The sequence below is a fragment of the Babylonia areolata genome, chromosome 12 (genome assembly GCF_041734735.1).
Source record: "Babylonia areolata isolate BAREFJ2019XMU chromosome 12, ASM4173473v1, whole genome shotgun sequence".
Taxonomy (NCBI): Eukaryota; Metazoa; Mollusca; class Gastropoda; order Neogastropoda; family Buccinidae; genus Babylonia; species Babylonia areolata.
In genome coordinates, this window is record NC_134887.1 from 8,968,226 (window position 1) to 8,988,802 (window position 20,577).

At 43.0% G+C, this 20,577-nt stretch overlaps 1 protein-coding gene across 1 annotated transcript in view; it reads right to left on the reverse strand.

The window, feature by feature from the left end:
* Positions 1-4,726: 4,726 nt before the first annotated feature.
* LOC143288375 (transmembrane protein 132C-like) overlaps positions 4,727-20,577 on the reverse strand; it is a 59,178-nt gene continuing 43,327 nt past the window's right edge. The window contains exons 5-9 of the mRNA XM_076596775.1: positions 18,050-18,193; positions 16,928-17,133; positions 15,108-15,444; positions 14,321-14,509; positions 4,727-13,475 (exon numbers count right to left, since the gene is read on the reverse strand). Of these exons, the coding sequence (XP_076452890.1) occupies positions 12,345-13,475; positions 14,321-14,509; positions 15,108-15,444; positions 16,928-17,133; positions 18,050-18,193 (2,007 nt within the window). The 3' untranslated portion in view covers positions 4,727-12,344. The remainder of the gene's footprint in view (positions 13,476-14,320; positions 14,510-15,107; positions 15,445-16,927; positions 17,134-18,049; positions 18,194-20,577) is intronic.

Below are 20,577 nucleotides of genomic sequence, written 5' to 3' on the forward strand. Positions count from 1 at the left end.
TCTGTTGGCCAGGCACTGGCAGACTAATGAAGACAGTGTTGTGCTGGCCACATCGGAAAGTTAATGTTCCACAGCTACATTTGTGAGTTTGCTGAGAAAATGATGATGATGATGGCTGGTTCTTTGCTTGCGAAGATCAGTGGGAAGTTCCCGCCAGGGATGGGTGGCATGCCTTTTGATGACTTATTAGTCCAAGCTGTGATCTGCAGAGTCTGTGGCATTGTGGGCAGGTGTAGATCTGGCCTGCGTTGCTGGGCTGCAGACCTGGGTCTTTCCTTCTCCTTCTTTTCTCCTGGATGTTCAGTCGTCTGGTTTCCTCAAAGTGTTGGGTTCCCCTGAGCGTTGAAGATCTCCAGCTACCTCTATCTGATGCTGACTGCTCCCATGTCTTGGGGTTGATGTCCGCTTGCTTCTTCAGTTGGTCCGTGAATCTTTTCTTTGGTGCTCCTGAGAAAATACCATCAGAGAATGTAAAGGCTCATAGGCCTGATCAGTACATCGGCTTTATGCAAAGGTCTGGCATCTGTTCCTTTTTTCAGTCTCCTCACAGCAGATGTTGTGTAGCGTATATGGATCAGTCTGCGCACCTGAAACAGAGAAACTGTTTTCAGAGACTGCTGAGAGAACATGGTCATGGTGACATGTGAACAGGAGCTGTGGGCACACATGGGTGGTGGTCCAGTGCAGAACATTGCTCTGTCATCTGTCTCCCATGTTTGGTGCATATCTGTTATGCATGTGTGGGTGTACGTGTGAATGTGTGTCTTCATGTTTTACATTTATTTGCTTATTTATCATCATTGTTGTCTTATTTATTTATTTATTATTATTATTATTATTATTATTATTATTTTCATTACTATTACCTTTTTTTTTTAATCATAATTATTATTTATTTATTTATGTAAGCTTATCTATATATTTTTTTCTTTTTTTTTCTCAAGGCCTGACTAAGCGCGTTGGGTTACGCTGCTGGTCAGGCATCTGCTTGGCAGATGTGGTGTAGCGTATGTGGATTTGTCCGAACGCAGTGACGCCTCCTTGAGCTACTGAAACTGAAACTGAAACTATCTCCCCTCAAGTCCCATGGGTATACAGTACACACCTGTGTTCATTGATTTTTGTTCACCATTGTTAGTAACAGTATGTCCCATCCTCCCCCACCCTCATGGACACTTTGTTTTTCAATTCATGAAGGAAAACTTTTTTGACTCACTTGTGTAAACAAAGTGAGTATGTTTTAACCCGGTGTTTGGTTGTCTGTGTGTGTGTGTGTGTGTCTGTGTCTGTGTGTCCGTGGTAAACTTTAACATTGACATTTTCTCTGCAAATACTTTGTCAGTTGACACCAAATTTGGCATAAAAATAAGAAAAATTCAGTTCTTTCCAGTCATCTTGTTATAACAATATTGCACCTCTGGGATGGGCACAAAAAAATAAAAAATGAAGCCTAATTATATGCAAACTGCAATTACTGTTATATTTATATTTTTTGTATTCTCTAAACTTGGCACTTTGATCTGATATTCTGACCCAACAACAAGAGCAGTCATTATTATCATTTTATGTTCAAACAGGAACTTCTTTTGCTAAGCATGGAAGTTTTATTTATTTTGCAAACGTTTTGGTGCAGATAGTAAAAAAGGGAAATTACTCTGTAATTAATGCTAGGGGACTTAATTCGCTTTAAACTGATCTTTCTCATCTTAAACATTACATTTTGAAATTATACACAATGCATAAAAAGCTTGGATTTTTTTTTCGGTGTATCACAAGTGAGTCTTGAAGGCCTTGCCTCTCTTGTTTAACTTGATTTGAATTGGACTGAACAAGACCTGGATGAAATGGTCTTTTAGATGGGTTTTTTTCTTCTTTTTTTTCTTCTTTTAACATTATTTTGGGTCCTCTTCATCTGGTTTTAAGAACTGATGGGGGGGTCGTTCACTGTGAAATGGCCCCAACTGTGGTCCACAGGGTGACTGACATACCAGAACATGATAGGATTTGATGGCTCACAAGCGTGTCATGACTCACAAAGGCCACAGCGAGCAAGTAGATAAGTGATGCCTGTCACATGATTTGCACACACAGAGCAGACAAGCTTCAGGTTCAGCAGTACCAACTTCCCATGCAGTTGTCGATGTTTATATTGGAAACATTCAAGTGGTCTCTGTTTGCTTTTATGTTTTGACCTTGCCATTGTGTGTGGGGTTTTTTTTTTTTTTTGTTTTTTTGTATTTGTGTAGGTGGTGTTATTTCTTTGCTTTTTTGAAATGATGTTTGGGTGAGTGTATGAGGACAAGGTTCCAGGTCCTGTTCACAGCATCGTGTTGTGTCCTTGGGAAAGGTTCTTTGCTCTGATTTTCCTCACTCCACCCAGGTGTCATTTGGTACCAGATTTTGGTTGGGGAACATTAAAACAGCGGAAAGAAGAATTGGGCCTCACAGTTCTACACCAAGCCGGAGACACAGAGGAAATGAAATCACTGCCTTGATGGCTGTAAAAGGCTCTGGAACCTATAACCTGGACAGTTATCTTCCATTTTTAAATACATATAAATTAAGATTTTACGAACAAGAAGAGTTTTTGTTTTTCAAGTGCTTGCTTGCTTGATCCCTTAGCTCTGTGGGGAAGCGTTGGGGCACAGCCATTGCTGACTCGTGCACTAGCCTACTCCATTGTGGACGATCATGTGTGAGTGATTGTTTCAACAAGTATCAGCCGTGTCCACTCTTCAGTGCAGTCAGACCTTTTTTTTTCTTTTGTCTGCCTCTTCTTCTCTTTCCCTCTACCGTTCCTTGGAGGATGATTTTGACAAGACTGTTTGATCTTATGTTATGATCATACCATTTCAGTTTCCGTTTCTTCAGGATGGTCAGCAGGTCGTCATGTGGCCCTATATCTTGAGTAATGGTCTGGCGAACTTGCTTGTTGGTGATGTGTTCAAGATACGAGATGCCAAAGATCTTTCACTAGCATCTCATTTCCACAGCTTGGATCTTCTTCTGCAGTTCTGCTGTGAGTCCATGTCTGTTCAGTGTTGGACATCAGCTTGATTTTCTCAGCGATTATCTCCATCCCATATTTTGTTGAGGCCTCATCAAGCTTTTTTTTTTTATCAAGGTGGCAAGTTTTTCACCACCTGCCACACTGTCAATGTCATCTGCAAACCTGAGGTTAGTAATGATCCTTCCTCCAATGCTTATAGTGTCAGTGTGTTCTTCAAAGGCTTCATTCATTACTTCATCCAGGAAGATGTTAAACAGGGTGGGAGAGAAGGGTGAAACCATTTCCCAAAAGTTCACTGGACTGGTATGCCGCTGGTTGCCCTGGCATATAGCTGTTGGATGGTGTTGATCAACTTCTGGTCAATACTGAACTGTTTCATTGAAGCCCAAAGTGCCTCATGCATTGGAGTTATCAAACCTTGGTAGAACCAAATACGATTGTACTCACTCCATTCGATTTTTACTCACTCCATTCGGTGCTACTGGCACACAGGTATCTACAAGACCAGCTTTTTCAAGCCCAGGATCACTGAATATGTTAGATTTTCTGAAAGTTATTTGTTGTTGTTTTGTTTGGGTTGTTTTTTTGTTGTTGTTTTTTTTGGGGGGGGAGATCTTTTGTTTGTTTTGCTCAGTTGGTGGGGGAAGAAGTGGTTCCAAGAACCCTTGACATTTAGTGGGGATGTTGGGAGCTCTTACAGTTATGAAATGTAACCCTTTCAACCTTTGGACTTAGTGTGGCAGAATCAGTTAGAGATTGGTCCTCTGATCCAGTGTTCACCAGCAGTCAGGGTTTGAGGTCCTGCTTGGGCATGGTGTTATCCTTGGGAAAGGTACCTACCTACCTGCAATTTTCCTCTTTCCACCTTTGATATTTAGTGAGGATGTTGGGAGCTCTTTCAGTTATGAACAGTATCCCCATTCAATGTTTCGACTTGCCGTTGCAGAATTGGTTAGGCATTGGTCTTTGATCCAGTGTTTAGCCATGATCAGGGTTTGAGGTCCCGTTTAGGCATGGTGTTGTGTCCTTGGGGAAAGGTACCTACCTGCAATTTTCCTTTTTCCACCTGCCTTTGGTTGGGGAAGGTTTAAAATGTTAATGGTGGAGGTGAGAATTGGGCCCTGCCTTCCTCTGCTGATCCCTAGACACAGTGGATACGGTCATTATGGATTCACTTGCTGCAAAGGCTATAAAAGGCTGTATTTCTCTGTTGCTGTAGCTGGCTTTTTTTTTGCTTTTTTTTTAAATTTGGTTAAATTTTTGTTTTTTGCCTTATCTTTTCTCTCTTCATTTTCTGCTTACTGTTACGTTCACCTGTAAGTTCTGTTTTGCTTGAAAATCATACTGTTTGATTCTTTCTGGACTTCAAAGTTGGACACTTCTTTGTTGAATTGGGGTTGGATTTTGGTGGGGGGTTTTTGTTGTTTTTTGTTTTTGGTCGGTCTGTTTTTGTTTTGGTCTGTCTGTTTTTGAAGGTTCCAAAGGGTCAGCAGAGATGGATTTCTTGTTGCTTTTTCCAGTAACTGTCAACCTTGATATGGCCTGTACTGGAGAACAAAGAACCCAAACCTGTGGTTTGTACTATGCAAACACCAAACCGATTTGTCCAAGGCACCCCACCTTGCACTCTTACTGGCAAGCAAACGATGCAAACCACACACTGATCAAACTCCCCAAAACCATCCACAACAAGTCCATCAGGTCCATACCACAATGTACACGAATTTCTATGTTTATTTCCAACAGACAAAAACTTTTGTCCATAGGCTAAACGCAGAGTTTGTACATCCACACATTGACGACTTGTGACCGTTTTCTTCGTGTACTGTCCAACCTGCTTGTCACCAAGTCGATCAGGCAGAAATAATAGCTGAGAGAGAAAGAGGAAAATAGGAAACACCAACAATAGTAACTTTTTTTTTTTCTTTTTCTTTCTTGCTACTTGCACAAAATACTGCTGATACATTTCCAGATGTGTATTACATACATACACTGCTGACTGAATCCTTATCACATTTACCCCCACCCCCTCCAGACAGACCAAATATCTTCGAGTATTTTTGTATGCAACCAATTTATTTTCCACCACGAACCAGTAAAGTTATAATCTTTCTGCCTTTCTCTGTCAACACACCCCTTTCCACCCTCCCTGAATCTGCCCCCACCCCCATCCTTTTTTTTCTTCTTCGGGATGTGTTTGCACAGATTATCCCTCTCATCCTTGTTCCCCACACTTAAATTTTGATCCCACAGCCAAAACTTAACTGCCTTTTTTTTTTCTTTTTTTCTTTTTTTACCTTTTTTGTGTTTGGTGGAGGAGGCTCAGAACAGTGTTTTTAATCAAACAAATATAACCTCAAATGAAAAAGCCAATATTTTTTTTAACAACCAAAATGCATGACAAGTGGAGTCTTGAGGGAGACGTAAAAAAAAAAAAAAGTCCCAAGCTTTACTACCAACTGTGGAGATTTGGGGGGGAGGGAACAGTAATGTGATCTGTGCACTTTTTTTTTTTTTTTTTGTAAATACAACTGATCATACTCCTGAAATCACAAAGTTCAAGAGGGGTGTGGTGGGTGAAAGGAGGAGGAAGAAAACTGTAGACATGCACACAGAATCCAAAAGGATGACGAAACAAAATAAAAGGATGGACCATATTTACGTAAAACAAAGAAAAAGAAACATACTTTCCAACAAGTACATTTACAATGAAAAAAGAAAAAAAAATCCACTGTTTACACTGCAGACATACACAAAAAGGAACAATACATGTGTGCCCTTCTTTCATCCCACCCACCCCCAACCCCCCTCCTCCAACACAGAACGCACAACATAGAGAACTGAAAGAATCAGAACACACACAGACACACAGCCTGTTACGGTGATGTTCAGGCTGATGCATAGAACACAAAAAATCTGGAAGCAGCAGCAGCATAAATTACAAAAAACAACAACAACCATTCACACCTTTCTCTCTCTCTCCCCTTGTCAGCTCTAAACATCTATCACAGACAACTCACTTTCACAGTTTAAAGAGAGAACACTTTCATAATGTGAATACCACGATGTGAGTGAATCTAATTACTGATATGAAAACAAACACACACTGACACTCTTTCCCCCTCTCTTGCACACTCTGAAATCCTATAAGAGAAAATGAAGTACAGCATTTAGAACAGAAAAATACAAAACACGATCTACATAAATGCAGGCATCCCGTAAATATGGACAAAATACCACTGAATGCATGTGCATAAACACACAAGAAAAGTGACCATTTCTTATGGACAGTGCAACTCCCAATACTTGGTCTGATTACACAGGCTAGCCCACATGAGTCAAAATTGTAATCTTTTCATTTGCCTGAAACTTTTTTCCCTTCATGAAACCAGAACAATTATTTTACATGCACCGTTTTCCCCAAAATTTCCAAATATGAAATGAGCAAACTTTAAAATTTGCACCCACCAAAAATGTGAAATGTGACAAGCTCAGTCTTTTTTCATACTAAAAAGAAATTAATCGACTGCAATAGGTAGGTTGGATATCATGCCTTAAAATCAAATGCCTTGCAGTCCACAAAGAATGGTACTCTTTCATTTACTTTACAATTCAAGTTCAAATTACTTGCTAAATCTATTTAAACATGAATGAAAAAATTTCCACAAAAATGCAAAACTTTTCTCTTCAACTGTGCCAGTACTAGAACATGAGATTAAAATTTTTGGTAACGACCACTGATGCACAATGATAACATGTCATTAGCAAAAAGTAAAGGATGATTCTGAAAGCTTATGAAATGGGATCACATAATTTAAATTTCATTTGCTCCTGTAACCAAATTTGATCAGGTTTGACACAATAAAAAATAATACGCTTCATCTAAATGCGTTTGTGTGCCATCCAGCAGAAGACTGAAAGAGAACTAGCCTTCTCCTAGATATTACAGTGACTCGCTGCTTTAAATTAAAGACAAAAAATAAAAGCTAACAGCAAATTACAAATATAGGGGTAAACTGTGTAAATGTAAAATATCTCTCAAAAGCAAAATAAAGGGGAAAAACAACAACATTAAAGCTGAAACAACCCTCAAAAAGCTTCACAACTGTTTTGATTCTGATAATGTGAACAACCCTGTTGTACATGAACAATATCATTATGTATGTTACAAAACTGACAACAACAAAGAAGGCTGTGATACCAATGTCACACCTGATGACACAAACCAGCAATACTGGTGTTCTCCATGCAGATCTTTGTGCTAAAGCTATGTTCTTTGTTTCGATCTTTATCAGTCATACTGCTTAAGTCATAATATCATCTTGACAATTAACAGCTAAAACAACACAACAATTTTTTTTTTTTTTTTACACAGACAGGTTAACGCACCACGAGCGAACCACACACACATCTAACAAAAGCAAAACCGCTAAAATCTCTTTGGTCGTTTTATCATGTAGTAATCAATTTTAACGAAGTTTTGAAGAGTGGACTGTTTCATTCCTTTGGTAATTTAGTGGTGTTTATCACTGCATCAAACAACTGATGGTTTGTTTGGGGTAACTCTTCATGAGTATAAAGTGTACACTTTTTTCTCTAATGTAGGAGCTATGCCCCATTACAGTTTGACACATTCTATCATACTGTGTCACATCTAAAACAGAGATTTTCTCTCCTACAGCTCATCTCTGTTATGTTTTTCGTTGTTGGTTAGGCTTTTTTCTTTTAACCTGAAAATTCTGTTTGTATCACACATGTGAAAGCATTCCTGTTAAACTTTAATGCACAGGCACCGTCTTCAAAATCATTGAGTGTAGAGGGGGTTATCACGCTCTGTCCTAACTTAAGTTGTTGTAAAGAGTATATATATATGTGTGTGTGTGTGTGTATTTATGCTTAAAAAAATGACAGCAATGTTTTACACCTGGTTTTCCTTCCAAGTTTCAAACTGCTATCAAGATACAATTTTTGTTTTGTTTTGAAGATTTGTTTTTAAAAGGCAACATTCTCAAGGGAAGTTTTGTGAACATATATGGCACAAGGAAATAGTTGTCTACAAAGAAGAAGAAGAAAAAACACACAAAAATCTATTACCATTGGTGTACACAAAAAGAAAACAAAGCTGGATTTAGTTTCAAAAGAAAAGCACACACACCCAATACACACATGCACACTTCTAAAAAAAAATTAAAATGAAAAAAAAAAACAAGGAAAAAAACATATACTGCCAGAAGATAGTGATGGAAAGAAAGACATACCACATGGAGAGAATTATTTTCTGAGGTAAAATTCTGAACATGCCCACTGAGAACAAATGAATACACAGCTGTTTCATGTAAACTCCATTCAACTGTCCACATTCCACAAAAGAAATATATCTATATCTACATATATGTATATATATACATATATATATATATATATATATATATATATATATATATATATATATATACACACACATGAACTAACAGAAAACTGCAACAGGACTGGAGTACACAGTCCAGTGAAAACAGACTGAGGCAATGACCTACAGATCCAGTTTCTTCCTAAAAAAAATATTTAAAAAAAAAGAAAAGAAAAAAAAGATCAACAGAAAAGAAAACCCCACAACTCACAATGACCAAATTCTAAAAAAAAAAAAACCCAAAAAACATACTGACCAAAAAGTTGTGTTAAAAAATTCTTAAAGGAGACTGGCACCTCCCAACAAGGCATTCATATCAACTCCCCCCCCACTCTTCAAAAACAGAAGAAGAAAAATGATGACACTAATTATTTTATCCAATTCCACTTAAAACTAAAACGTCCAAAATGCTTTCTACCTATCCTTCTCTTTAACAGAAAACCCATGCCAGTCCCAAGCAATATTAATCAGTACATAACTTAGTACAGCACACACACACACACACACCCACAATTTCAAACAGATGTCATATTTAGTTAAGAGGGGGGCAACCAGCTAGAGGCCTGAACAACAACAGCGTCCGTCTACCATCCTCTACAACTAACGTCAATACTTCAGCACCTTTGATTGGCAAAAAGGAAGGAAAAAAAACCACAAAAAAACAAACAAACAAACAAAAACTACCACATCTACAGGTAGCAAGTCGAAATCTATGTACAACATTAAATATACCCATAATAGCAATACATTGTTTATGTTGCTAACTTCAACACAGAGTAGTAACACACACTGACCAATTACGTCAAATGTGACAATGCCAGCTAACAACCACTTTTTTTTTGCAGAACAGAGTGCAGAGTAACACAGATGCGCGCATAAAATGGACGTCCCTTGACGTGAGGTGCACACAACCCTACCATCTGGCCTTGGCTTCAAATTTCATAACCACTCCCCCCCCACCCCCACACATCCCCTCCCTTCTCACCCCCCCCCCCCCCCCCCCTCCTTTGTTCCAGTCACCTGTAGTTATATCAGAAAAAAAAAGCACAAAAAAAAAAAGCACCACAAACCTTTAAAAATAAGCACAACGTGCAACAATGCGTAGTTTCAAAATCACATAACAGTTTTAAGTACATCACCCATTTTTCTCTCAAGTGGGATTGTTTTTTGTTGTTGTTGTTTTGTTTTTTTTAAGCACAACAATCAACTCACTCAAAAGCTACAGGCAATTAATCAATAAAGAACAGGTGGGTGTATAAATAATACTTTTTTTTTTTCAGGTATGAAGCGTTGCAAACCACTTGTGTGCCTCCTGCCCCATATGCAGTGCTGGTTTGCAGTGCTTTTATTTCATTCTTGGATGTAGACACACACACACAAATCACAACCACTGACCACACTACTGTCTTGATAAAAAGTTGATTCCATTTTATGTGCTGATTATCATTTCTCTTTTTTTATGAAAGAAAAAAGAAGAGATTAGTCAATGTGTTTATAGTCCACTGGAATGAGAAATTTTTTTTTCGTATCTGTCAAAATTTCCTACTCTTTCATTTCCCCTTTTCTTAGCCAACAACATTTGAGTTCAATTCCTTTTTTTTTTTTTCTTTTCTTTAAAACCAACTTCATGAAGCGTGCACCTCTGCATTACACAGCCAGCCGCCACCTCCCCAAAATCCCACAATAGCAATGTTCTACTCTTGGGAGAAAAAAAAAAAGGAAAGAAAACGAGAAAAGCGCTGGGTCTGATAATGCAGTGGGAGGAATAAGAGAAGGATCTGATCCCCAGTTACAGCCTCCCGCTGAGGTCAGTGACCACTGGACCCACCGTCCCCTCTCCTCCCCTTGCACAGCCAGGCAAAATGGTTTGATGGATAAAAACATGCCATCGCTACACAACCTGAGGCCTGTTTTTCTAGAAATTTTTGTTTTTCTTTTTGTAACAGTAACAAGGGGACACTAAACACCAATTTTACCCTCACACCACCCAGGTGTGACTTTGGCAGGGAAACACAGCGGAAGGAGAGGATTAGTACCCACCTTCTTATGCCAGCCCTAGATGTGAATTCAGCGCCCTGATCGCCATGTAAGAATAAGGGTCTTTACCTTATCTTGCCTCTTCCAAATTTAGAGGACATATTTCAAATCCCAACAATGATAAAATCTTAGAAAGAGTCATCTACCAGAGGTAGTACCAGATTTCATTGAACATAAGGGTTTGTAAATTGTCAGTAGGAAGAATTCTTAGCTGAACTCCTCATTCGCACCAATCAATCCAGAATTGTCACCAGCTATAATCAGACCAAAGTTTAGTTGTTGTTTTTTGGGGGTTTTTTGTTTTGTTTTTTTTTTTTTTTTTTACTCGCCTGTCACTTTCACTATCACTTCCGATTATTAACATAATACACTGAAACCACTGAAATTGCTGGGAAACACCACCAACAATCTCTCCACCAAACCCCACTCATCTTTTTAACATGGGTGGATCAACAAAATTCACCATCACTGCTTTTCCATTTTTCTTTGAAAAAAAAAAGAAAAAAAAAAGAGAACTACTACAATGAGTGAACTTTATTTCTAAGACATTCCTGCTCATACAGTAAAGCTCAACTATTCAGATACCCTCTTCTCTTTTTTCCCCAAACACTTTCTTACTCGGAGGATTCAGTCGGAGGGAATGCAAAGGCTAAAAGAGAGGAATAAAAACCAAGCTTCAAATGCTCCTACTAATATGTGTTGTTGAATCACGGTCCACTTTTCAAAGTTAAACGATCAAGTTGTACAGACCACCGAAGCATGTCACCAAAACCCCCTGTGGTGGTGTGTTTATCAATTAACCCAACCTGTTGTCCCAGTGATTATACATGGGAAAACAGACATATATGAACAGAGATATATGTATGTACGTTACCTTTAGTTTTACATATATATATATATAGAAGTGTGCATGTGTGTGTGTATACATATATATATATTTTTATATACATACAGCTACACAAAACAAAATAGATGATAATGAAAGAAGATGCACTGATCAGTGTCCAGTGATCACAACATCGATGCATTTTCCCCTCCATCTTGACAAGATTCAGCGTTGCCATTTCACCAATGTCATTGTCACAAAGAAGCAGCTAACTGCCACGCTTGTGTTTACATATATATATTGCCCACAATCATTTCACGATTCTAAGAAAAAAAAAGAAAGAAAAAAAAAAAAGAAAAAGTGATTTCATAACTCAAGTTCAAAACTAACAATAAAAAGTTTGTGAAGCTGGGAAACAGTTTGTTTCCAGACAACACAAACTGAAACAAAATATTTCACTAAAACACTTTCATGAAGTGGTACAACTTGAGAGTGAAAAAAACCACAAAAAACCCAAAAACTTAAAAAAACCAAACTAAAGAAAGTCTCAGATCTAGAGCGTTATACAGAAAGCCTGTATTACTACTCAGTCAGACATTTCAAAGACCTTTGCCAGAAACCCACCCACACCCTACCCCCCTCCTCAAGATGCCGTAAACACACTGAAACAGTCTTCCAATGAGGAGCTGTTCAACCAGTCCCTTCAGGTATCAGCGGTGAAATGAAAGCACTCAACTGAGAATTCTTCTTTTCTCTACCCACCCACCACCACTTCATTTTCTGACGTCGACACAGAACGCGGGAGTTGTGCCGTGTTCTGCAAGAAGCACTACCTTTCAGCCAAGTCAACAGGTATGGAACACCTCTCCATCCCCACTGTGTTCCTCAATGCCAGCAGAACACAGCCAACAGCTCTGCTTTCATTAACACCACTTCGTACATTTGTTGTTTCTTTTTCAGTCATCCCCCCATGGTGTTCCCTGTTTGGGCAAGGCTCCCCCTCCCCCAGGCTTTGAGTTTCCTGTCTGTGCACTGTCCTGTGAGCAGTCAGCATCACCCCCCCCTTAGGCTGTGGACTCCTTGAGGTTCTCAAAGTAGTCCATCAGCTGGTCGTACGTCAGACCCAGCTTCTCGTAGTCCCACTCCGCCTCGTTGAAGCCCAGGTCAGTGGCACTGTCCCGCAGAGGGTTGGAGGTGATGCGGATGCTGCACTCCGACCCCTCGTATGTGGACACCGTGCTGTTGCGGTTGCTGTTGGGGGCAGAGGGGGGATTGGAGGAGCCCGCGGAGGAGGCAGCAGAGGAGGAGGCAGAGGAGGCTGGGGGGTGGACCAGCATCTGGTTGCCGTTGAAGTCCTCCTCGGGCATGAGGGTGTGGGGGCAGCGGGCGTGGTGGGCCCCATTGCGCTCCAGGGTGGCGCGGCCGATCCACACCCAGTCCTTGGCATTGGACACACTGCCCTGTTGCTCCGCCCCGGCTTTGGGCAGCCGCTTGCGCCGGTAGTAGCGGTAGGTGAACAGCACGCAGTTGACCGTCACCACAAAGAAGACAGACACCATGACATACATGGCGATGACGAAGGGCTTGGGGCTGGAGCCCCCTGTGTTGATGGCCTGCTCCAGCGCCTCCTGCTGCGGGGGCTTCTTGCCCCCACCCCCCTCCTCCATGTTGTCGAAGGCGATCTCCACGGGGATGACCTTGGGGTCGGCGGGGCCTGAAGCGGACAGCACAGGGTACTTGTCGTGCTGGTTCTTGAAGTAGTCTTCCTTGTTGAGGAAGTGCTCATCCAGGTCAGCCGTGGGTGGGTCCACCTTGGGGTGACGGCCCTTCCCACCCTTGTCGTCCCAGCGGTCACTGGCGCGGTTGTGGTCGAAGATGGCGTCGCTCTGGACGCGGTCCATGAGGTTGGAGTCCTTGGTAAAGTCCACCTGGATGTCCACGTAGTCGAAGGCCAGGGGCCGACGGCGGTAGGGGCAGGCGGCCGAGGGCTGGCGCAGCACCACCTTCACCAGCTTGCCACGCCCCACCCCCATGGCGTGGATGCCAGGCTGGGAGGGGGAAGCTGTGTAGGCCGGCACATGCACAACGTGCGTGTTGAGGGACTGCACCTTGAGGTCAAAATGGGCGGGGTCCACATGCTCCAGGGACATCTCCGCCCCGTCACTGTACTGCAGCTGGATGTCCAGCACCGCGTCCTGCACATCATAAGCACCGGTGAAACCAACTCACACATAAACAAATAAGAGCAACAATATCAAACTAGGATAATCAAAACCCAGACCATCTCCCGACCAAACATGCAACTGGCACCTTTTCTCTTGAACACAGACTCGCATGCATAAAAAAAGAATTAAAACAATCTTGCCCACCCCTCACCCCACAAAACTATGACCCCCAGACCTCCAACCTACCAAAACAACAGCTAGCACCTTTTCTCATCGATCTAAATGGACCTCCATGGTAATATCGTCATCCTCCTCCTCCTCCTCTTCCCTGTTCATCATCAATACAAAAAAAGTCCCAAATTATGTGGCCTTTCATGCCCTGCTCTCATGGTGACCTCAGTTTTGATACCCCTCCACTTCAGTGATTGAGGTGATTCCTATCAGTGTCTTCAGCATCGGCAAATTCATGGGATGCTGTTGTTGTAGGGACATGGTGGTAGTCTCCACTCTGGGAGGGATGCTCACTCAGTCTGGCTCCGTGACTGAACCACTGCTGTCGTCAGTAGGGTTAGTAGGTGGTGTCCCAAGTACGTTAAATCAGAACAGGCACTACCAAGCACCACTGAAGTGACTCAGCAGCAGTGCTGGGTCTCCTCTGGTATGTGGCCTCCTGGCGACCTAACATCAATGGTTCCCTACGGACTGCCTTTGCTAAGATATGACGGAACAGCCCGGGTGTTGCTAGGTATAGGGGCGGGGACTCAGAATGAGCACCATGGGAGTGATGCCACTGAAACGGTGCAGATGATAGGGCAGCAAAAAAACAACAACAGAAAAAGAGAGGGATACAAGACTGTGGGTCCCTCCCCCCTTACCTGTTGCCTGGCAACCAGTTTGTTGTCCAGCAGGGCGGTGGCCGTCAGGGCGCCAGGAAGGTGGCGGTGCTTGGAGATCTGTAGGGACAGGCCGCTCACCACCCGCACCCGCACCCCTGTCACCTCCACCCGCCCCCGCCCCACCCGGATCTTCCGCGACCCCAGCACGTGACCCGTGGCTGACAGCACCTGCCACACACAGTCACATCATCATTAATATTATCAATATTATTATTATTATCATTATTACTATTGTTGTTGAGTCACTGATACTTAAACAGCACGTATCTTCGGTCAGAGGCCAAATTCTAAGCACTTTACAAAGTCATACATCTGCATAACAGGCTGCCTACCTGCCTAGAGCCTCTTTTCAGTGTTGTTGTTGATGTCTTCGATACTTGTACAGCGTGTATCTTCCGTCAGAGACCAAACTCTAAGCGCTTTACAGAGTCATTTGCTCAACAGGCGGCCAACATGGACAGAGCCCACTGACAGCTGCCTTTGTTGTTGGTTTTAACAAATATTGTTTGTTCAAGGACAATACAATCCATTATCCAGCGATGAACACATTGAGCACAACATGCAGAAGCTAATATAAAGGGAACTCATGTGATCTAGTGTGTGCACAGAACTGGCTGCAACAAAGAAACAATTCTAACAGCACTGGATGGGCAGTCATTCTGTTCACCGCTTCACCAATGACAATGTAGACAACACCTAAAGAACAACACACCCCACCCCCAATGTCAGCCATCAACCAGCCCACCTGCCCACCCATCCCACCCACCTGGACCTCGGTCCTCCCAGGGTGATGTCCCCTGACCACGGTGCCCCGGATGGAGGCCACGTCCGGGTCAGCCACCCGCAGCTGGCTGCGCACCAGGTCCGTGACCCGCAGGTACACCTTCTTCCCGCGGAAGTAGCGCCGCCCCGTGTCCGTGTCGATGACGAAGCGAGAGTACACCTGCACGGTCGACTGCTGCATGCGCAGCTCGCAGCTGCTGCGGCCTCCACGACCCTTAGGGGACGGTTTGCTGCCACCGCCAATGCTGCTGCTGCTGCCGCTTCGCTGCTGGTAGCCCGACTTGCCCGGAGTCAGCATGTCATAGTCCGCACTGCGTTTCCTGTGAGGGTCAGGTGATAAAGCACTGCATCAACGGTCATCAACAAGGAAGATGTGGTTATAGTTATTATCCTAGGAACAGATGACCAAAAAAACCAAAATCAGGAACAAACTGAAATTATCAACATCAGGAATATATAACATGTTTTTCTTTTTCATAGAGTGATTTGCACAACAGGCTGCCAACCTGGGAAGACTCGACTCAACTGCCTTTTGGTGATCATCATTTGTCTCCAGTGTCGTTCAGTCAGAAATCAATCACTCATACACATGTTCATTCGAGAGGATTTTTCTTGCCAGGGACAACCCTTTTGTCACTACGGGTTCTTTTACATGTACATAGGATTTCTGTTCATCGTCTCATCTGATGTCCAGACCACCACTGCTCAAGGTCTTGAGGGATTCCATCCTGTACCCTCAGATTCTCCTGCTTCCTGGGTATACACACCACATTCAGGCCACCAGTCCACTGTTAGAACACCGGATCACATCAGGCTTACTTCGGCCCTGTATCCAAGCATTGTCCTGGCGTCAAAATTTGTTTTATCTAAATGGTGCACACATGCCCTATGTACGTACAAACGGCAAGCAAAGGGAACTAACTTCTACAGTATTTCCAGGCTGTGTCCCCATGTGCCAATTTGGAGAAGAAAAAAACCCAACTGGTCAAATTCAGTTTAATTTCATCATTTTTCCACAAAAGTATGGCAGGGGAACCTGCCAAAGCTGTCAACTCCCTGGGGCTGAATGTAACCGGTTAACTCATTCTACCCCACAGCAACATGCCTGCTTCAACTCCCCTGGACCAGCACTACCTAAGACCACTGCAGAAAGAAACAGGGTGGTTCACTTAAACAGCGAAAATCGATGGGGAATTGTTGATTTAATCGGTTGAACAAAGCTTCATTTACACGGTTCAGTTTAGAATGCCAACTGTACACCAAACAAGAAAAAACGAAATTACAGTAGTGTGTCGACGGGCGCAATAGCCGAGTGGTTAAAGCATTGGACTTTCAATATGAGAGTCCCGGGTTCAAATCTCGGTGACGGCGCCTGGTGGGTAAAGGGTGGAGATTGTTCCGATCTCCCAGGTCAACATATGTGCAGACCTGCTAGTGCCTGAACCCCCTTCGTGTGTATACGCAAGCAAAAGATCAAATACGCACGTTAAGATCCTGTAATCCATGTCAGCGTTCGGTGGGTTATGGAAACAAGTACATACCCAGCATGCACACCCCCAAAAGCAGAGTATGGCTGCCTACATGGCGGGGTGAAAACGGTCATACACGTAAAAGCCCACTCGTGTATATACGAGTGAATGTGGGAGCTGCAGCCCACGAACAAAGAAGAAGAAGAAGAAGAAGAAGAAGACAGTAGTGTGTTGGTACAAGAATACTCGTACCTGGTCCACAGGGGAAGTAATCATGGCACGAGTTAACTCGTACCTGGAGCAGAGTGAGTTAAAACCCTCCCTGAAGGCCTACCGTCTCTGTGTGTTGACAGGGATGCTCCAGCCCCTGATGCGACTCAGCTTGGTGTCCGACATCTCCAGGTCCAGTCGGTTCTCTGGCACCCACACCCGCAGGGGCAGCTGGGTGGTGTGACCCCCGACCCTCACCACGATCGTCACATTCTCCGAGCCCCGTGTCTCGTTGCCGTCCAGGAACACGCTCTTGCAGTCCTTGGCCACCTGGTGGGGAAAGCAGGAAGCTTTTTTGTCATCAATCATTGAAAAAAAAAAGAAAGAAAAGAAAGATGTGTGGGGGTGATGAGTGATATAGCACATTCTATGGTTATATCTTTTATTTAAGACAAGAAGTCATGAATATCAACTGCAGCATATCAGTGCTAGTGTGTGTGTGCATTTGTGCCTAATAATAATAATAATAATAAAATGCAGGCTCAAACAGCACAGTACCCCCATCTCTGAAGGGGCTCACCATGCTTTACAATAAAATATACTATTTTAAGATTAAATGACGTAAAATACGTACAGTCAACACAATCTCACAAGACATTGGATAAAATATACATATAAATTTAAGACTAAGTGACATAAAAATATGTAAATCAACACAGGCACCATCACAATCTCAAATCACACTGGCCCAAATCACATACGCACAGGAGTGTGAGTGTGTGTGTGTTTTTGTGCTATGTGTATACATGTGTGTGTGTGTGTGTGTGTGTTCTCTCACACAGTGTGAGCATGTGTATGCAGCATGAACATGTGGGCCATGTGTCCATGTAACAGAGATGCCAACCTCCAATAAAAAAAAATTTTAAAAAGAAGAAAAAAAGAAGAAAAATATAAAGAAAAAACAGAAAGAAAAAAAAAGAGAAGCTCCTCCTCACTGCTTCTCCAATTAATTCAGGAGCAGTAGCAGGCATTCCATGGTATACACACATAAGAGTATGTGTGTGCAGCCATGCTCAATGGTTTCTTTTTCTCTGTTTTTGTATGTATCATTGTATGTGAAGCGGCTATTGATTGAATGTCATTTTAATACCCCCCTTTGCGCACACCAAACACCTTCTATTTGAAGCCAATAAAGAGTCTCGAGTCCTGAGTAAGCCCCATGGAGAGCCCAGCAGCCCCGACCTACCCTCAGCACGTCACTGTCAGTGGAGAAGCAGTCCGAGTAGTGGCTGACGTCACGCACTTTGTTGGTGGAGGACACTGCGAAGACACGCAGGGGGTACTCTTCCCGCTTCCCCGTCAGGCTGGCCGTGTTCAGCAACTCTCGCTCCTGGAACACCCAACCACACAACACCACATTAATGAGCTATCTTAAATATATAATGTAACAATTATTGAATTAATCTGTCAGCTTGACGACTAGCTGGCTACGCATGTTCTTTTTTATATTCTTTGTGTGTGTGTGTGTGCGCGCGCGCGCGCGCACATGTGCGTGCGTATGAATGAAGTTGATAAACATTACTATCATTATTCAGGCTTTGTTTCTTCAGCTTTAGACTCATCAGTACTTTGTCGCTGGTTCCAGGGACTGAGGGTGGATGGTAGAGGATGGGAAATGGAAAAAAAAAACAACCACACACACACTGAAGACCACACACAAAGAAAGAACATACACATATTTCATGCCATTTCAGGAAGAACCCCCACGTCCCCCACCCCTACCCCCAAAAACACAAAGAAGAATCCTACACAGCCAGGGAGTGTGGGGGGAGACACCCAAAAAAAACACCAAACTTCATAATGTAGAGGGAAGGGAAATAAGCGCAGGCAGAAGGTCAGGGTCCTAACACTAATCCCAAACTATCCTTCCCAAACCCATCCTGACCAACCAGAGCACAGCTAGTGATCCAGCCCCTAAACCAATAACCCACACAGAGCACTGCTAGTGATCCAGCCCCTAAACCAATAACCCACAGACTCCCAGCCAAACCAAGGAGGAGGAGAGAGAAAGGCCGAGAGAGAGAGAGAAAGAAGAGAGAGAGAGAGAGCAAGGCCACCATTACAGTTACCACCAGGACGGCCATTAGCCCACCACTGGTGGCCAACAGACACCCCCCCCACCCCCCTTTCTTTTTGTGAGCTCACCATCCTTAAGTCAATACTCATTTTCCCCAAAACCCGAAGCACAATCACAGCCCCAGGAAAGGGCACCGGAGAATGTTAATCAACTCACGACCGCAATTAGCATTTCCAACCCCCAGAACTGGAGTACCAGTACTTCCCCTGAGGTTCGTCCTCAAGACACCACCCCCACCCCAGTGTGAAACAGACTATTGTATTGTTGTCATACAGTGTTTACTGCCAATACTCCCTCCTCCCACCCTCCACTGCTCTTGCTTCCTCTCCCCTCTCCCCAAACACCCTCCTCTCCAAAGAGGAGAAAAGAAATAGCAAAAGTGTGATGCCATCTACTGGCTTCATGAGGAAAGCCAAGTTCAGAACAGAAAAGGAAACTGGCCTGAAGTAGAAAGGCCAGGCACATAAAAATCTTTCTCTCTCAGCATTCACTCTTCCTACACTTTTGCTCTTTCTCCCTCACAAGTGGATATGTTTCTTGATAAATTAGTATCATATACCTAAACCCACATTCTTATACTGTACATATATATATATCATTTGCAGAGATTCAGAAAAAGAAGCTATCTCCTCGGAAACTGGGAGAGAAGAGCATGGAGAAATTTGCAGACATCCAGAAGTCTGTTGCTGCTAGTGTTACTGAGGGATGGATGATTCTTCACACACTGACACACATTCCTGTGACACTGACACACAAGGTCCACATCAAGCCTTCCTGTCTGCTTCATCAGTTGAATTTTTTTTTTTTTTTTTTTTTTTTAATAATCTCTAAAAGATTAGTCTTCCAACAGACAGGGTTTGGTGAATTTTGGACAACAAAGATGGAGAGGACAGTGAACAAGTCCCCCCACCCCCACCCCCAATAATTACTGCTTGGTCAAGAAGCCGGATGCAGTGGGTGCTTATCCCCTCTTACGGAGCAGAGACATCTGCCTTCATGTTCCCCCTCCACTAATGCTCCCATCAGCCCACCATAAAGACTGACACAAACTTGCATCAGGCAGCACAGGACTGATGGGGAAAACGTTGACGGAGCAGTACTAGCCCAGTGGTAATGCATCCGATTAGGAAGTGAGTGTCTATGGGTTTGAGTCCACTGAACTTCGACTGAGTGGTGTTTTGGGTACCAGTCCTTTGGATGTGACATAAACCGAGGACCTGGATGCACCATGCAACTAGGTACTGAACTTGTGAAAGAACTTAGAACCAACAGCAACTAAAAGGTTGTCCATGGCCTATCATGTTAAAAAAAAAATTAAAAAAAAAAAAGAGTAAGGCTTGCAGACAGAAAAAATAATGAATGTGAGTGGCACTGCACTGTGACGACATTCTTCTCCCAGGAAGAGCAGCCTGAATTTCACACAAAGCAATCTCTTGTGGCAAAATGGTTTTGTTGTCCGCAAACCTATTATTTTGTGTTTTATGAAATTTATAACCCAGCCAAAGTGGTACAGGTCAAAGCAAGCCTGAAAGATGTATACACATGCATACATTATTTATGTGGTGGTGATTCTGAACATCACTCTCAATGGAAAATGCAACTGTGTTCAAAGTGGACGACACCCAAATGTTTGGTCC